The 18,285-nt window shown below is 50.4% G+C and overlaps 2 protein-coding genes across 2 annotated transcripts in view; both read right to left on the bottom strand.

Annotated features, from left to right (window-relative positions):
• Nucleotides 1–4,505, bottom strand: part of OSBP2 (oxysterol binding protein 2) — a 145,526-nt gene extending 141,021 nt beyond the window's left edge. Inside the window, exon 1 of the mRNA XM_082667206.1 lies at nucleotides 3,823–4,505. Within this exon, the coding sequence (XP_082523332.1) occupies nucleotides 3,823–4,478 (656 nt within the window). The 5' untranslated portion in view covers nucleotides 4,479–4,505. The remainder of the gene's footprint in view (nucleotides 1–3,822) is intronic.
• Nucleotides 4,506–12,658: 8,153 nt separating this feature from the next.
• Nucleotides 12,659–18,285, bottom strand: LOC309831003 (uncharacterized protein C5orf52; the record flags this gene model as incomplete). Its single annotated transcript, XM_082667931.1, has 3 exons — nucleotides 12,659–12,841; nucleotides 15,619–15,727; nucleotides 17,804–18,285. 3 exons carry the CDS (start codon nucleotides 18,283–18,285, stop codon nucleotides 12,659–12,661), a joined length of 774 nt encoding a protein of 257 aa, XP_082524057.1.

Below are 18,285 nucleotides of genomic sequence, written 5' to 3'. Positions count from 1 at the left end.
TATCTATCAAAGTAAAAATAATGGGGATTGAAATGCAGCTCAAGACTACAGTGCAATAACCATTTAATTGGCAAAATCAATGCTGACAATACCAAGTTCTGCAAAGGATAGAGATCCACAAAAATCTCTTTATTTCTTGCCAGTGGGACTATAAATTGACACAACTGCCTTGGAAAAGAGTTTGGCCTTCACATTCTCCACAACCCAGTGATTTCACCCAAGAGGAACGCCCGCACGTGTACAAGCATTTTTGTAGTGACCCATCAAGAGGAGCATGAATAAGTAAAAACTGCGCTCACGTCCTGGGCTGTTATAAAGCAGTCAAAATTAGTCCCCCCAAATCGTATGCTGTACAATATGCTTTTTTATAAAGTTTCAAATGGTTGAAATGAACAATGTGTTTTTTTTAAAAAATTGCATATAGGTTAGCTAAAACTAAATAAAAAGAAAAGAAAGTGGACAGTGACCAGGATTTGGGATGATGGTTATCTAGGAGCGGGGAAGGCTGGAAGATGGGATCAGGGAGAGAGGACAAGACACGTGCCCGCATTTTCTCCAAACACCAGACTTCGCTTAATTAAAAGAAAAAAATTAGACAGTGGTCTTTCCAAAAGGGAAGCTAGCAAGAGAAGCAGCTCTGATTCCTTCCCCAGCTGTCATCCCAGGACTAAAGCTGACTCTACCTGACCCCTAAGGAAAGGAGATCATGAATAAAAGTTCTCTCATTCTGTTTGCAGCTCTGAGCACCTGAATTTGCCTCTATTCCAAGCACACACACTTGGAGAACTACTGAGAACTGGGGGTCTGGGGCAGGTTGGAGGAGGTGACCCATGCCCGGCACTGGGTGTAAATGGAACCCAGGATAACCTGCGCTGTCAGGACTGGGAGCGGCAGGCCCAAAGGGAGCTCAGTCCTTGAGCCCAGCAGGCAGGACAGCCAGGCCTGGTCTGGAAGGCAGGATTCAGACCAGAAGCAGGGACAGGAGAGTGGTGTCAAACATCTGAAGTGCTGTGAGGCCTGAGGAAGAGCAGACCAAAGCCGTCTTCTAGAAGGCAGAACTGGAGTGCAGGGAGACGTGGTGATTCCAGCTCCACCTCGGAAGGGCTTTTTCTGCACTTGGAGACTGACTCATCTCCTGTGGCACTGGAGGCCCAGTCCGCAAGCTGGGTGCCTCAGGATACACCACTAAAGTTTGCTCCTTCGGCCTCAGTTTCCCTTCCTCTAAAATGGGAATGAAGACATCTTCGTGGCCGGCCTCACGTGGGGCTAAAGGAGGGAGAGGGCTGTACAAATGTCAGGGATCATTCGTCCTACCCAAGTGAGTCGAGCAACAATTCTGCCCACCCTGGAATCTAGAAATGTCCACAAATGAAACTATAGCGCTGGACTGTGAAAGCACACAACAAGAAAACTTGTCCCCAGCCCCTTCTCCCCCCAAAACCAGTATTTGTCCCCACAACCTTATCAGCAAGCAAGAAGAATTTTTCTTAATTACCCAGAGAATCTGTACTTTTGAGATAATCTTGAAAAGCTAGCTGTCTATACATAGTTATCTTAAGAAAAAAAGAGGGACTTTTTTGCTCTTCCAATTAAAATAAAACAAAAATACATAAGGTCAGATTTTACTTCCACTAGAACTAGGCCTTCCTGCCACTGTGGGACCCTAGACTCATAAACATTACCTTGACCTCAACTACTGACCCCTAGTAGTACCTGGTAAAATGCAGATAACTCAGAAATGCTGAACTCAAGGATGAACAGGCATTAGGACACACATCTGGGACAGGCACAGACTTTGGAGTGCAAAGGGCCTAGGTGAGAATCTCTCTCTACTGCCTACCCTGCCCAGTGACTTTGGACAAGCCACATCCTTCTGGCAAAGCTCAGAACTCCTCATTTGTACAATCCTGGAACCCACCTCATGGTGTGATTTCAAGGATGAAATGAACATAACATAAAGCAGAGAGTGTGGTCCACAGTCGACATGCCCTATGTGTTATGTCCCTTGCCTATGAGACAGAGTGACACTTATTTATAGCAAATCATGATGATGATCCCTATCATTGTATGCCTTGGTGAAATGTTTACACACCTGACGGAGTATGGGAAGTGGGATAAAAACACCATTTGGAAAAGGATCTCTTTTTGCTCAGTTGCCAAATTCTAAGAACACTCTGTCCTGTGAGCTGTATGCTGCAGCCAAGTGGGTCGTGGGGCACCAACGACACCACATGAGATGAACACATTAGAAACACAGGTCAGGGCTTCCCTGGTGGTGCAGTGGTTAGGAATCCACCAGACACGGGTTCGAGCCCTGGTCCGGGAAGATCCCACATGCCGCGGAGCAACTAAGCCCGTGTGCCACAACTACTGAGCCTGTGCTCTACAGTCTGCGAGCCACAACTACTGAGCCCTCGTGCTGCAACTACTAAAGTCCTCGCGCCTAGAGTCTGTGCTCCGAAACAAGAGAAGCCACCGCAGTGAGAAACCCGCACACTACAACAAAGAGTTGCCCCCGCTCACCGCAACTAGGGAAAGCCTGCGCGCAGCAATGAAGACCCAACACAAAAATAAAATAAATAAATTTATAGAAACACAGGTCAGCTTTCTCCCCTGCCAGGAATTAAAGACAGTGATCCCCACTTTGAGTGGGAACCATCACTTAAGTTCAGTGGAGCTCCCAAATTCTCAGTGGCATCACAGATTCAACTATCCTCTAGAAGCTGTGCTCCAAAAAGGTGAGGAAGGACCATATAAATGCGCTGGTGGTTGACCTGAAGAGATACTGCCCAGCAGAGTGAAGTGAGCAAAGTGACCCGAGCTTCAGCAAACAGAATGGCAGGGCCCTCCTGTTTGCAATGACAATGGAGCTGTGCTTCTCAAACTGTGGTCCAGAGCAGCATCACCTGGGAACTCGTTAGAAAAGCTGAATCTCAGACCCCTCCTACACCCACTGCAGCAGAAACTCAGCAGGGGGGCTGAGCACTTGATGTTTCAATAAGCCCTTCAGGGAATTCCAGTGCTCACTCAGGTTTGAGAATTGATAGTATAGAGTGATCAGAGATCTCAAAGTTTAAACCATCCCCAGGAAACATACCTAGACAGCCTTCAGGATCTTTCCCCCTTTCAATCCATTTCAATGGAACACAGTGTTAGCTATCACACCACTGGACTTCACTGTTGAATCCCACACTGCTTCTAGAATAAGAAAGGCCACGGTGGGATGCTTCCTGGTTCTCCACGGAATGCCAAGATGGGCTCCTGAAGGGCAGAAGCCATGTCTGATGCGTCTGTGAGCCTGCTGTGCCCCCAGGCCAAGGCCCAGCAACCAGCAGGCACCAGGAAAAGTGGGAAATAGTCTGAGCAACTGAGGAGGGAGCAGGAGCCCTTCCCATGAGTGCGTCCCAAGGACTGAACAAGGTTACTGTCCCCCTCAGTCCTTATACAGTGATCTTAGCTCCTGAACCAGAAAGCTCCTGAATCAAGGACTTTGGGGGCTGACTCTGGCTGGCTGCTCCAGGTCCCACAACTACCAGGACCAGAGGGGTCCCGAGGTCCCAAATCACTCCCTCGCTCCAACGTCACTGCTCACTCCCTAGACCCAAGCTTGCCAGAGGTCATGTCCACAGGGGCTCCCCTGCCTGAGGTCAGGGCCCCAGCCCTTGAAGGTTGGCCAGAGGCATTATTTCTCCTGCTGGAGTGCGAGTTCCCAAACATCTCCAGGCCAGTGGCAGTGCCCTCCAACTCTGGATGCCCTCTGTCACCATGGCTGCAGCATCACCACCCTCCAAGCTCAGCCAACCCACCCTGACACTTCCATACCTGTAGTAAGACAGGAGGCCGTTGCTGAGCACGAACCAGCGGCGCTGGTAGCCCTTCAGGTAGTTGGTCCACTTGAGAAGCCAGCCCTTGAAGCTGTCCAGAGGAAGTGAGACCATCGGGAGAGCGGAGGGCGAGCCACTCCCTGGCACTGGAGCCCCAAGATGTGTCTTCACCTGCCCTGGTCGCGGAGCCTTTGATGCCGGCAACAACCCAGACTCGAGTTTGGTCAAGGGCACGCTCCCCACTACTGGCCCCAGCGCCAGCACCTGCTCGGATGGGGCCTTGGTGAAGGGCCCAGCCCCCAGGCTTGAGCCCAACTCTTCCCGGTGAACTGATCCGGTCCCCAACCCCTGCAGCAGTTCCAATTCCTGTTTGAACCCTGGCCTTGGCTCAGACATCTTCCTGGACTCAGGCTCCGATCCTGGCACCGGCTCAGAAACTGGCTCCGACACCTGTTCTGACACCAGATCCCGTTTGGGCTGGGGCACCGCCTGGTGCTGAGGCTTGGGCTCCGGCTCGGAGCCGGGCGTGGAAGCGCTCATGCTCGGCGCCGCCGTGTGGCAGGACAGGCAGGGGACAACCGTGAAGAACGACGAGAGCCCGCGGGACCGGCCGCCACAGCCACCGCCTCGGCACAGAGCGGCCGCTTTCCCCATGGAGCCCGTCGACCGGAGCGCGGCCGAGCCGGGGGGAGGGGGGAAGCGAGAGGCGGAGGCCTGGGGCGGGGCCGGGGGCACCGTCACGAGCGCGCGGCAGGGGCGCGCGCGGGTCTCCCCGCTGCCAGTGCGCCCCGCGCCGCCTTCGCCAGCATGGTCCTGCACCCAGGCGTGCAGCGGGCTGGACTTGGACCCTCGTCCCTCCCTTGCGTCGCCAGCTCCCGGCTCCGGGGCTGGCCCTTGGAAGGCGCCCAGGAAACGCTTGTGGGGCGAGAGCTCGGCGAGCGGGCGACGCGGAAGGGACGGCGCGCTTTGAACCACCATCCCTGCCTGCGCCCCAACCCGTGCCAGGCGCTGTGGGAACAATGATGAATGCGGAGCCCGCCGGCTCCCAGCGCAGCTCTGTTCGCGAGCCCCGCGCCGGAGCTCCCCGCCTCTGACCCGGGCAGGTTCGCTCCCCAAAACCCAGAACATGCGCCCGAAGCGCAGGGGCCCAGCCGGATGACGCTAAAAGCTGAGGAGGACGCCCACCGCCCCCCATGGCAGCCATTACCTGTCTATGGGTCCCTCCCGCTGCCACCAGGCTCAGGGGCCCGAAGCCACCGCCCCACCACCTGGGCCAGCTGGCCTCTGCTTTGGCCAGGGCACTTCGCCGCAAGTGGCAACATAGTTCAGGCTCTCTAAAGGAATAGAGAAAGAGTTTAGTAAGCCGAGCGTTTTAGTACAAGGAACGCATCCAAAAGCGAAGTTCTTGGAGCTCCTGGACATGCCTGGGTAACCTTAGCTGGCGGTCTGTGAAGATGCTGCAGTAGCCTGTGGAGTTTTACCTGTCTGTGCATTTTCCTGGGGGAAGGTCCCTAGTTTCCATGGGATTCCCAAAGGAGTCTGTGATCCCAGAAAGGTTAAACATCACTGATTTTAAAGAATCTATCCCGGGCTTCCCTGGTGGCGCAGTGGTTAAGAATCCGCCTGCCAATGCAGGGAACACGGGTTAGAGCCCTGGTGTGGGAAGATCCCACATGTTGCAGAGCAACTAAGCCTGTGCGCCACAACTACTCTGGAGCCTTTGTGCCACAACTACTGAAGCCCGCGCGCCTAGAGCCGGTGCTCTGCAACAAGAGAAGCCACCTCAATAAGAAGCCCGTGCACCGCAACAAAGAGTAGCCCCCGCTCTCCGCAACTAGAGAAAGCCCGCGGGCAGCAATGAAGACCCAATGCAGGCAAAAATAAATATAAATAAATATATTAAAAAAAAACAGTCCAGAAAAGTTTGATCAACACCATGTTTTTCATGCCATTTGCATTTAAGCATCTTGGGGTGGAGTGTGCAAGCTCTGTTTAGCCACCTCTGCCTATTGTCCTAAAGCCACGTGCACTGACCTCCCTAGCCCCTGAACACATGTGAGCTTGTGATCACTCCAAGGGGTTAGAACATAGGTTTCTTTAAAATATTTAACTGGTTTCTAAAACTTTGAAATTGTAATGCTTGCACTATATAGAACTGAACTATACAGGATATATAATGAAAGAAGAGCTCCCCTCTTCCTCCTCTCTGGGGCTAGTGTGTTGATAGTTTCTACACATCTTTCCAGAAATGTTCTAAGAGAACAGGTCCTTAAGATGAAGTGTATGGTTTTCATAAATTATATGTAAATTTTAAGTGTAAGTGCCGATTTGTGGTAGGTTTCATCATAATCTTAAAGGGGTCCATGATCCCTCCACATTAAGGACCACTGACACTGAGACTTTTAGCTCAGGGTATCTGACAAGAACCCATGTTTGCCTTCCATCTTTCTTGAGACCCAAAGAGACCCCACTGAAACAAAAGTATAAAAAATTCCAGAAGTACTAAGCATTCAACAGCAATAGAAATAGAAAGAAGACTTTATTTAACAAATGTTCATTGAATTCATATCATATGCCAAGTCTTCTTCTAGGCCCTGATGATTGAGCAGTGAAAGAAATCTGACAAAAATTCCTGCCATCCTGGAGCTTACATTCTAGTAAGAAAAGACAGAAATATACCAAATAAATCATTTAGAAGGTGACATGCCATGGAGAAAAAGAGAACAGTTAAGAGGGCTTGGGAAGGCCATGTTGGGAGTGTTTCAATTTTAAATAAAGATGGATCACTGAGGGAATTCCCTGGCATCCCAGTGGTTAGGACTCCGAGCTTCCACTGCAGGGAGCACGGGTTTGATTCCTGATCGGGGAACTAAGATCCCGCACGCTGTGCAGCATGGCCAAAAAAAGAAAGAAAGAAAGACGGATCACTGATGAATGAGAGATTTCAACAAGTGCTTAGAATATGGAAAGAGGATGAGAACTCTTATGAGCAAAACAGGTGGAAGCAGCAGCTGAGAACATTGTCTAAGCCAGCTAAAGAGGAGGTAGGAGCCAGCTGGCTTGAGAGAATCCAGGGAAGCTTTGGGCTCAAAGTCAACAGGTTATGGCAGAGGGTAGGAGTGAGAACAGGGAACTAAAATGGGGGATTTTATTCCTCAAACAGGTTTGTGAGCCCATGGGTATTATTTGTATGCCGTACACATATTTTCCAATATCCTTTCATATCTGCTCAGTGCATAATAAACAGACTCACATACAACCTGGAGCACGGACGGTGGGGGCAGGGGGTGGGGGGGAGGTGGGAGGATAACTGCTCCAACCCACTGCCCTACCCCTCTCTACACTGAAGTTTGCAAAGTGCAGGTAACATTTCTCCCAGGCAGAAAACATGTCTCTTCTCTAAAGAAACTGAATGAAACACCTGAGGTCAGCAAGGGCTTGCATAGTGGACGTTGGCACCACAGAACACAGCCCTCCTGACTCTGCTATGTCTCATTCTGCCCTACGCAGAGCTTCCAGCCAGATATTCTCATTCGGCAAAGGGACAAGAGGTAAGCCAGATCTAATTGCATAACAGCAGAGGAAATCTACACCGGCTTATTTTACAGGGCACTTGCTAAGGGGCATAGAGCTGGAAAGCAGCTGACCTGGGATTTGAACTGAGGCCTTCCTTCCAAATTTGTGCTCTTAGCTACATGCTGCCCTGCCTCCCTCTTAGTTTGTGCATCTCTTTTCCTGGGTAAAGGAGACAAAAACCAGCATCTACATTTGTATCTGTGGCCACAAGCTGACCTGGATTTTTCTGGCTTTGCTCGGGGCAGGAGTTGCTCCCATTTACTCAGCAGACATTTATGGAGCATTATGTGTGCAAAGCTCTGTGCCACATCCCAGGCTTGAGAACAGAAGGAAGTGCAGACATCAGCCACCAGCACCACCCTCCTTGGAACAGTTGCAGGTTAGAGAGCTGAAGCCCAGAGAAAGGTTACTGGGGGAGACAGGGGGTCCCAGTCAAGGCCTGCTCCTGGCCCAGCCCCCTGAGCCCTCAAAGCCCTGCAGAGTTCCCGAGTCAGCGGCTGGACCAGGCTCTGAATTGTAATACCCGAATAACACTTCCCGATTCAACAATGGGCTGGGCTGGGATGCATCCATCCTCTTGTTTGTGCTAGGGGTCTCCAGGAATTAAATGATTTGGTCTCCCTGCCAGGCCCTGGCTCACAGGTATGCGCCTTCCAGCAGATCCCAGCTGAGTGCATGTGCGTCTGCCGACCCCTTGTGGTCATTGTGGGATCTGTGCTGGCCCAGCAGTTGGGGCCTTGGTTGCACCTCTGGGACTTTCTGCCCTGGTGACCTCACTTCTCAAAGCACTTTGCCACCACTTATCTCGTGGGGTCCTCCCTACAATCCCAGGAAGTGAGGAGAGCCAGGATTCCCATTCCCACTTTACAAATGCGTGGCAGCGCCCTGGCATCCAGTCCCAAATCCAACACTAATTCCTTATCTGACCTTGGCAAGACAGTTCCCCACTCTCTGCCTCTGTCACCCGTTGGTGAAATAAGAGAAAGGGCCTGCGTGAGGTAGCTCTGAGGTTTTTCCAGCTCCCCAAACTCTCAGCGCGGAGATGTGACTTGCCCAAGGTTGGAGTGAATCAGGGCAGAGGCACTCCCAGTCGGCAGGTCACCCCATTTCCCCACAATGATTGGGAGAAGTGAGAGGTGTCACAGCAAACAAGAAAATCAGTTTCTCCACCTTTGTGTTCTGATTGTGGGGTGAAGTGCCACATGGACAGATGGATAAGTGAGTGGATGGGTGGATGGGTATGTGGATAGATGGATGGGGTGGATACGTAAGAACTTTGGGATCACTCTTAGCTGCAACTGCCTCCCCTGCTCCCTGACTAACTGCCCCTATAATTCTAGCTGCCTAGCCCCTTGGTAGGCTGCTCCACATCCACCTGCTGGGATCTGAAGCCACTGCCCCTGCCTGACAGCCTGGAGCTGGGACGTGCCATGAGGGGAACGAGTCCTCACCCAAGAATTCCTCCCTGTCATGTCACTGACCACATGGCCAAGAGTGGTAGCCTAGGAGGAAAGTCAGGGCCCAGGGCCATGAATGGGCATCCCTCACAGAGCAGTTCCTGCAGCCGACAATGGCTGAAACTGAGGGCGGTGCTTGCAATGAAGCCGAGCATCACTGGGGCAGCCGGGTGGCGTGGAAAGAGTACGCCTTATGCATCTCACACCCTGGTTCAAACCTAGCGACTCCAAGTAAGTTCATTAGCCTCTCTGTGCCTCGGGTTCCTCACCTTAAAAGTGGGTGTGATACCTGAAGAGTACAGTTGTGAGGACTGAATGAGGTAGGATATAAAATGCCTTGCGTGTAACAGGTACTCGGTAAACAGAAGTTCCCTCACTTTGTTCCAGGTCATGGAGAACTCTGGAGAAGGAACTAGGTCCACTGTGCACCTAGCAAGATTTTTAAACTGGGAAGGCTTTTCAAGTACCCTAAAGGAGTGACGTGCATGTGGTGAAAGGGGAGGAGGGAAGGAAATGTGTCTGCAGCAAGAATTAAAGGTACACCCAAAACACTCAATCCCATTAAAAGAACATCATTCATCTGCCCCCTGCCATCAGCACGGTTCTTCAGACACAAAGGGTATTCCACAAAGGTTTCCTGAGGACAAAACTGAAAACATCTTTACATAGCTAATGGGCAATGGTCAGGACTCCTGTGTTCTGTTCTTCCACTTCCTGGGTGGGCATGTGCCTCATCCACAGCTAACGCAGCCTAACTCTCCCTAACAGTCTGTCCATCCCAGAATGGGTGACAAGTTCCCCTTAGCTACCCGGTAGAAGGGGGACCTGGAGTTTAGTCCAGCTCTCTGTGAAACACCTAACCTCAGGTAGCTGACAACACAGCTGAGGCTCCACATCACCGTCTGTGAACTCATGCTCCCGAGGGCTCAGGGTCCCTAGCCTCCACTTCCAACTAGAGTGATAGAGATTGGGAGCTTATCACATGGCACTTAGGAGATGGTCTTTGGATGAGACAGGCTTCGGGTGGGCTTTGTCACTTACTAGCTGCCCAATCTTAGGTGGGATTCTTGCTCTCTGAGCCTCAGTTTCTCATCTATAAAACGGGGCTAAGAAAATTACTTACTTTGTTGTTGGGAGGAATCAATGACTCATGTCTGAAAAGAGCTGAGCCTTGTGCCTGGAATATGAGTGCTCAATAAATGTGAATATGTCAGTGGTTTTACTGGAATGGGCTTCCAGGTGAGACTTCATTTGAACTAAGAGTTCTGTTTGTGTGTGTGTGTGTGTGTGTGTGTGTGTGTGTGTGTGTGTGTGTGTCCTCTGGACTAAAGAATCCCTAAGGCCCTCCTTAGCTTCAGGATTCTATTTCTCAAATAATATCTTCCCATCCAACACTCCTCCATTCTTCCTTCACTGATTTTCCTTCCCTTTTATTTTTTTTTTCTCTCAACAATTAGGCGGCTTCTCCAGAATTTCATCACTTCTTGTTTCTTACTTAAATACAACATCCTCTGGTTTTTTCATGCAAAAGTGGGAAGACTAAGTCCACACAGTCTGAGATGAGTTAGTGGCTTATAAAGTGACTTATTAGGTTGACATGCCAACTCCCCCACCTGCCCCACTCCCAGGGGTCCCCCAGTCCGTTGGGCCACAGCATGAGGATGCAAAGACCCTCTGCCAAGGCCAGCCGTCTAGGGAAGAAGGGTGCATGTGGCCAGAGGCTAGACTGGGGTGAGTCTCAGAGAGGCTGCATTAGGGAAGATCTAGTAGGTGGAGAATTCCTGGGGACATTCTGGAGAAAAGAGGGGCTGGGGCTGCTCTGTGGGCCTTCTGAAGACACCAGGATCCCCAAAGCCTTCCTTTCCCCTTCTCTAGGTACAGTGCCAAGGAAAAAGACTGTTGTTGAAATGAAACGAATACACAAAATATAAGAAACACATCAAAATGCTAGCAATGGTTGATCTAATAGAAGAATTTTTGTTTTGGGCAAATGTGGTCATATTGCTTGTATAATAAAATTTAAATATTTAAAGTCAATTATTCTAATCAGTTTGTGTTTAGCCAAGAAAACAGACAAAAACCTAGAAAAAGACTATTTGGGCTCCCACTGAAAAGTATCATGTTTTCAAAAGAAGACCATTAAAAGAGAAAATAGGGGACTTCCCTGGCGGTCCAGTGGTTAAGAATCTGGCACTTCCAGTGCAGGGGGGTGTGGGTTTGATCCCTGGTTGGGGAACTAATAAGATCCCACATGCCAAGCAGTGGACCAAAAAAAAAAAAGGGAAAATAAAAGCATCATTGACATCCGGTTCCCCACACCTGGATGAGGATGAGGACGAATGAAGAGGGCTTCTGAAAGCCACCAAGAGGACTGAGGTCCTTACCTAGCAACTGTGGTGATGCAGAATGACCACTCCACGGCAGTCGGGAAACCTGCTTCTAGTTCTCTGCCACTGACTTGCTGCATGACCTTAGGCAAGTCAGGTCACCTCTCTGGGCCTCAGTTTCCTCATCTGTAAAGTGAGAGGACTTGGTTAACTTTAAAAAATATGTACCAGGCCCTTACTCTGTGCACTGTGCTGAAGCTGTAATTAAACAAAGGAATGAACATTTATTCAAAAAACATAGAGTAACTACTCAATGTTACTGGGCATTGTGGTTGCAGAGATGAACGAGTCAGCATCCTAGCCATCGAGACATTCACAATGTGGTCAGGGAGACAGGGAGCAACAAGAAATGGCCAACTGCATGCTCAGTGCAGACAGATGTGTTGGCACAGGAAGGAGCAGCCTTTTCTGGTGGGGCTGGGTGGGGGAAATGGCACGGAAGAGGCCTGAACTAAATCTTGGGGGATCCTTGGCCCCCACTGTCAAAGACTGTACAGTCTAATCAAGGGCTGGGACAAATATCCAACATCTACCATGGAAGGCAGAGTGAAGCCACCACAGGTAAGCCAAGTTCAGAGTGGAGGGGAACCCACGTGGCTTGGGCAGGGTGGGGGAGGGGCAGGCAGGAGGCAGAAGACGGTCAGAGAAGCTTGTGGGGTGGGGGGGATGGCATTGAGATAAGGCTTGAAGGATGCAGAGCTTCCTGAGAGCCCTGAGGGGCTGAAGAGGCATTCTAGATGAGGAGCCTGAGCAAGTAAAGGCATGTCGTGGGCTGTCGGGGCATAGCTGGGACAGCAGGCAGGCCAGGAAGTGGGGACTGACAAGGCTGGAACCTAACTGCAGGCATCGTGATGAGAGCCACTGAGAATGACAGGCCCCGGGCCAGGCGCTCCACATCCTCATGCCAGTTCTTGGAGGTAGGTTCCCGCACTACTTCCCCACTCTTTAGGATAAGGAAACAGAGGCTCAGAGAGGTTACAAAGTCACACAGCTGATGGATGGCAGAAATAGCCCTTAACCCAGGTCTGCCTGATGCCCCACCCTGACTCCTTACCACTGGAATGCCAGGCAGTGGCATTACCGAGCCCTTCCCATCCAAGGTACCACTGTCCCAGTGCACCTGGCCTGGCATTGTACCAGACATGTGGGTACCAAAGGTCATACCTTAACCTTGGAAGCTGGTTCGATTCAGCCGTTTCCACTTGGGCAGCTACAGGACTATCAGAATCACCTTCACCAGAAAAGAGGGGATGGGACAGGGCAAGAAATATTAGAATTGCTGAGGGGTTTTGTGCTCCACTGTCCACTAGTCTCATTTATTGTTGTTCTACAGTGGTGTAGACTGGCTCCCTTCCAGCTCTTCTCCTGTCAGCCTAGTGTCGTCGTGGCCCCAGGGCAGATCACTCTGCCTTGACTAGGGTGGTTGGTCTTTCTTGTTAGGCTCCTTGTACACTCGGATGCTATCCAGGTACTGCTGGACGTTCATGGATTCCCGTCGCCAGTGCCCCAGCTTTCTGAGCTGGTCTGTCATGAATTTTTTTTTCAGGTGGTCATACAAGTGGCCTATCTTGTTCTTGGTCTTCTCTGAGGCTCTTGTCTTACAAAAAACAGAGGTGAGTTTAGGATGAAGAAGCTACTTCACAGTAAGAGAGGCATCTGTGCTCCTGATATGAGGGTGGAAAAGGAGCCAGCTGGACCCAATATTTCATCAATAACTTGGCTCACAGGGAGCCTCTGTTTCCCTATTTTAAAGTGAGGGCATTGAGCTAGGTAACTCCTATGGTACCTTCTGACAGTCTGCAGCCTCAGAGCCTGATTTTGACCTAACATCTCTATTTGAAGAGTGGTGAGAAAGAGAGAGGAGGGGAGGAGGAGAAAGGGTGCATCTTGTAAACCCCCTTCCTTAACTCCTATCACCCAGTCCCTATTACTCACTTGGTGCCCCCCACATATTGTTGGTGACACCCCCTATGTCACACTGAACTCTAATTATTTATTCTATTCTACCATTTCTATCCTGTCCCCAAGAAGACTGCTAGCTTTGGGAAGGCATATCCTTTGTCTTATTCATTTACTTATTCCAATGAGTTAGCTGTGGAGAGGATACTATGAAAAATCAGCTGCAGGTCTTCACAGCAACTACAACATTAGTCAGGAAGGTGGGACACATGCCCAGATATTTCTAAGCAAGGCACAGAGTGATAGCACTTTTACTATGGATCAGGGTCTCTTGACCTTGGTACTACTGACATGGGGCCAGGTAATTCTTTGTGGCAGGGGGCTGGCCTGTGCATTGTAAGATATTTAGCAGCATTAGCATCCCTGGCCTCCACCTACTAAATGCCAGTAGCACCATCCCACTCTCACTTGTGCTACCAAAAAGGCCTCCAGACAGCGCCAGAGTCCCTGAGGAGCAAAGCCGTCCTGGTTGAGAACTGTGGCCATAGATAAAGGGATACCGGCCATCATCCACTGTTCTCAGAGCGTTGCTCAGAGGATTCCCAAGACACTAGATCTTAGCTGCCCTCCTGGAGGCCCTGAGAAGCCAGTGGCTAGCCAAAGCTGGGAGCGCTTTGCGGGGGAGAGAGAAAGACTCCCATGCTGCCACTCAAGCCTCTCAAATCTACTGAGTTCCTACAAGCTGGGCCTGCAGCAAGTCACTGGGTCTACAGAGAAGACAGTCCCTGTCCTTAGGGAGAACATCCTGCACCATGGTCAGTCAGACCTGGGTTTGCAAGTCCACGATACCCCTTAGTGAAGTTACTCCATCTCTGAGCCTCGGTTTGCTGAACTATTAAATGGGGTAATAATACATAATGGACATTGTGTACCCAAAACATGTAAGGGTTCAATACGGCTTCAAAAGGAGACCTTCTGGATGGCTGGAGGATGGCACATATAAAGCCAACTCAAGAGAGTTTCCAGTTATATCTCACAGATCCTCACCCCACTTACCAGAGGTGCAATATCTCCAAACCCACTGGTTATAGGGGTTGGCCCCCAACCCATCCTGGGCCAGTCAGAGTAGCCTACACTACCTGACCACAGTTAACTGGGGCATGGATGGGCCCGTGACCCAACTTGAGCCAACTGGAGTCCTTCTCCAGGATTTGTCTAACTTGACCAACAATGGAAGCACTCCATTTCCTTTCTGGGCTACAGGCCAGGGTTTCCTGTGGCCATGCTCCCCAGGGACAGCCAGCCTGATAACGATGCCAACATGCAGAAAGAAGCAGAAGGGGAGTTGATAGGGAGAGTGAAAGACACATCCAAAGGCATTGGAGCCCCTGACATCACTCATCCCAAACATTGGTGACCCTGCCCTATCTACCCTTGATTATGTAAACTCATCATTCTCTATTTTGCTTGAACGAGTTCAAGTTCAGTTTGTGTCACCTGCAACTGAGAGGATCCCAATAGATCCTGTTTTACAAATGAGAAAAGAGTCCTGGAGGAAAAGTGACTCCCCAAGTTCACACAAAGCTGGCCTGCCCATGTCCAAGTCCACCCTATTTCCACTACACCACGCCACTGGAAATTTAGCAGAGGGAGAAACACCCAGGCCTCCAGTCTTCTTTTGGTCTCTGTGACCCTTAAGAGGATCTGACACTATCTCTTACATCTTTCCCACTGTTTTCAATGTCAGAATCCCATGCGCCATCCAGATTTGGTCCTGGAACATGGAGGGAGGTTCAACAGAGTCAAGAAGGGGACAGCGGTTCAACTCTGGGCTGCCTGCTCCGCTGGAAGAAACGAGTACATTCTCAGAGTCCATCATGTTCACTAGCCTCTTCCTAGTGCCCAAAACAGTGCCTGTCCCAAGCAGGCCCCAAAGATGTATTTAATGAATTAATCAGGGTCTGTGGGATGATGCTGCTGCGGTTCCCCTCTTCTTCCGAGGGCTTCTGGGTAAGCAGGTCAAACCCTTCTTGTCCATAAACAAAAAAAAAGAGCCTCAGTTCTCATGTGGAAAGTGGGGGATAATCCCTGAAGGAAAAAAATGACCAAATGCTGTCAATGCCACTTCAAGCTCTAAGAGCCAAGACTTCTTTTTATGGGAGATAGTAGGAATCCATTCAGGGAGTCCCTAAACAGAAAGCTAATGTACTTTGAGGAAAAAAAATGCCACCAGAGCCAAGAGACATGGAGTCCTCCTTGGTTCCCTCAGCTCAGGAACAGCTGTGACACCTTGGGCAAATCAGTAACCCTGAGTCTCAACTGCCTCCTCTGTAAAACGGGCTTGTATTAGAGTACTTCGATGGCTTCCTATCACCTCTAAGATCTGTGATCTCCCCACAAGGTTTTGGGGAGAGTGAAATGAACATGGATCAAGCCACTAACACCCTCTAATGCAAAAGCTTGTGACAACTTTACCTCCATCTCATAGATTCGTTGTGCACTGAGGTTGTCACGAATAATCACCCGAGAAAAGTGGCTCTTGGGCAAAAATTTTTTCACTGCTGCTTCACTGGAATTCATTAAGCTGGAGAGGGAGGACAAGGTGGTACAGGCTTGATGGCTAGGCCAGGGCTAGGACAGGACCTGATCTGATGGGATCCTGGGGTAGTGGCTGAGGCTTCCCCAAGTTTCTTGGGAGAGGCACCACCCTGTCATAGTTGTCAGAGGAGCAAGGGAGTAGGCCTAGGTTTCTTCTTGTAGGAAATGTGCGCTAAATGGGTGTTTCTTGGATGCTGAGAGGGAAAACCATCCTGAGAAGGATGCAGAAAGGTCAAAGTAATCCACAAGAGAAGTGTCAACAGGGATTCAGAACTGTTCACAGGAGCAGTCATCTTAAGAAAACACAGTTTGAAATGGGAGGCGAGGATCTTAGATGAAAGAAGCAAAGTCAGAGGGATGAATCTGAGGGGGGTTGAGGTGGGGGGGCACTGCTCAAGCCTAGGTATAAGGGGGATCTGGGTGGCGGAGGTCAGAGGAAACAGGAAAAAAGAGAATAAAGTGTTTGGACAGAGGTTAGGTTGGTTGATGGGGGAATTCTAAGGGAAAAAGGTTTGGGAAAAGTCTGGAAAAGTGAAGGAAGTTTGGGGTGGACAAGGACTTGAGGAGACTCTGGAGGGTGAGAGGTATGGGATGGGGTGTGATGGAATGGAGCCAGGTGCTCCAGGCCAAACTAGAGATAACAATTTGGTCAAAATGAGGAATTGGTCAAAAATGGATAATACCAGGCCTTGAATTTTCACTTTTTGATAATTTGGTGACACTGTGAAGTGGTTTTGCAACTACATATCTTTTCCCACTTAAAAATAATTATTCATAATATTTTCTTTCTAAAATTTGGAAACTACCTATATATACAATAGGGAAGCAAATGAATAAATTGTGGTTAGGTCATACAATAAAATATTATGCAGTTGTGAATAAAACAGACATCCAAAGTGTATTGGGTGGGGGAAAAAAGATTACAAAATAGTAAACTGTTTTGTGACATATACCCCCCCAAGCCCCCGCAAAAAAAATGTGTAAGCATGTTGCAGTACATATATATGAATAGATCTGGAACAATATACACCAACATGGTAATAGTGATTGTCTCTAGCCATTCATTTTGCTTGCCTGATTTTTCTATGATAAGTGTATATTATTTTGATAGGACAATTTTTAAGGATAAAACATTTCGAAGGATTAAAATTTTTCCTAATTCATTTTCAGCCAGTTTGGAACTGTGGTTTTATGAATGTTTTTACATTTACAAACTAGTAGAAACAAACACCCCTTATCTCCCATTTACGTTTTTTCTGAAAGCAAAGACATGAGGTGTTGGAAAAGGTTAGTTTAGAGATCAAGATGCTCACAAAAGTCTCCCAAATTCCGTTAGAAAAACAAACAAAAAAGACCTAAAATACTTAAAGACATATGCAACAGTCTTCACCCACTCAGTGGTGCACCAAATTTGCCATTAATTCCTGGGAAGGGGGGAAAAGGCAGTTTTATGGAAATATTCCCTTTCAAGTAATAAATAATGATCATTTTGAACCAAATTGCTTTCCAAAGCAAGGTCTCTGTGGGAGCCTGGAGGATGCTGTGAGGGGGCTGTGAAATGGAGGAGGGGAGGAGAAACTGGGGTCTGTGGGGTTTGGGGCCCGGCTGAGGGAACTGGGGGCTTTCCCTGGGCCACTGCGGAAAGTAGCGGCTGAGGAGGGGAGTGTCAGGCCTGAGGGGACCTGCGCCTCATCAGGCTCTAATGAAGTTCAAGGCTCGGCCCAGAGGGCGCTAGGGACCCTCGGGATACACGACGTCAAACCTGGGACACTAGAAAGCCGGGTCCGCGGCGATTCGGAGGATATGTGGGTTGGAGGTGGGAATTCCAGACTCCCTTGGAGTCTGGACTGAGGGCGTTCGGGCTCCACGGCGGGCGAGGCGCTGGGCTGGGAAATTCAGACTCTCCTGGGGTCTAAGAAAGGGCTGGGCTCTGAGGGGCCCGAGGCTCTGAAGAGCCAGGGCCAAGGTCCCCGCGGCCGGCTTAGGGAGCAGGGGTCTGAGGGAGTTCGGCTCCCCCCGGGGGCCCGGGCTCTGACGAACGCTCTGGGCCCCCGGGCCGCACCTGAAGAGCACCGGCGACTGAGCGGTCCGCGGCCGCAGGAAGCAGATCTGTCGGGGCGGCTGCCGAGCCTTCCGGCTCTGCGGGAAGAAGGCCGAGGCCGGGCTGGTGCCAGAACTGGTGGTCGCCTGGGGGGCTACCGCACAAGCAATGGGCGAGCCTAGGTTCCATGTGACGGAGGGCCTGGGCTGCTGGCTAACTGCAGGATTCTCTCCTTCCACCTTAGAGAGCGACTCGGGAACGGGAGCCCGGTCGATAACCAAGATCTGTGAGGGGCGTAGACGCGGAGCGAACCTCTGTGCAGACGCGAGGCGCTGAACACCGCGCGTTGCCCGGGAGACGCGAGAGGAAGGCGGGACCGGGGTGGGGGGGTGGGGGCGGGCCTTGTGAGCAAAGCCCCGAAGGCTGCGGACGCGGCAGGATTGTCCCTCGGCGGCTGCCGTGGTGCGGCCCGGAGCGTTGCCATGGAAACTGGCTGGGGACAT

This window comes from Grampus griseus (assembly GCF_964374135.1).
Source record: "Grampus griseus genome assembly, chromosome: 12".
Taxonomy (NCBI): Eukaryota; Metazoa; Chordata; class Mammalia; order Artiodactyla; family Delphinidae; genus Grampus; species Grampus griseus.
Note: the sequence above shows the minus strand (reverse complement) of the source record. Positions and strands in the feature narration are given on the sequence as shown.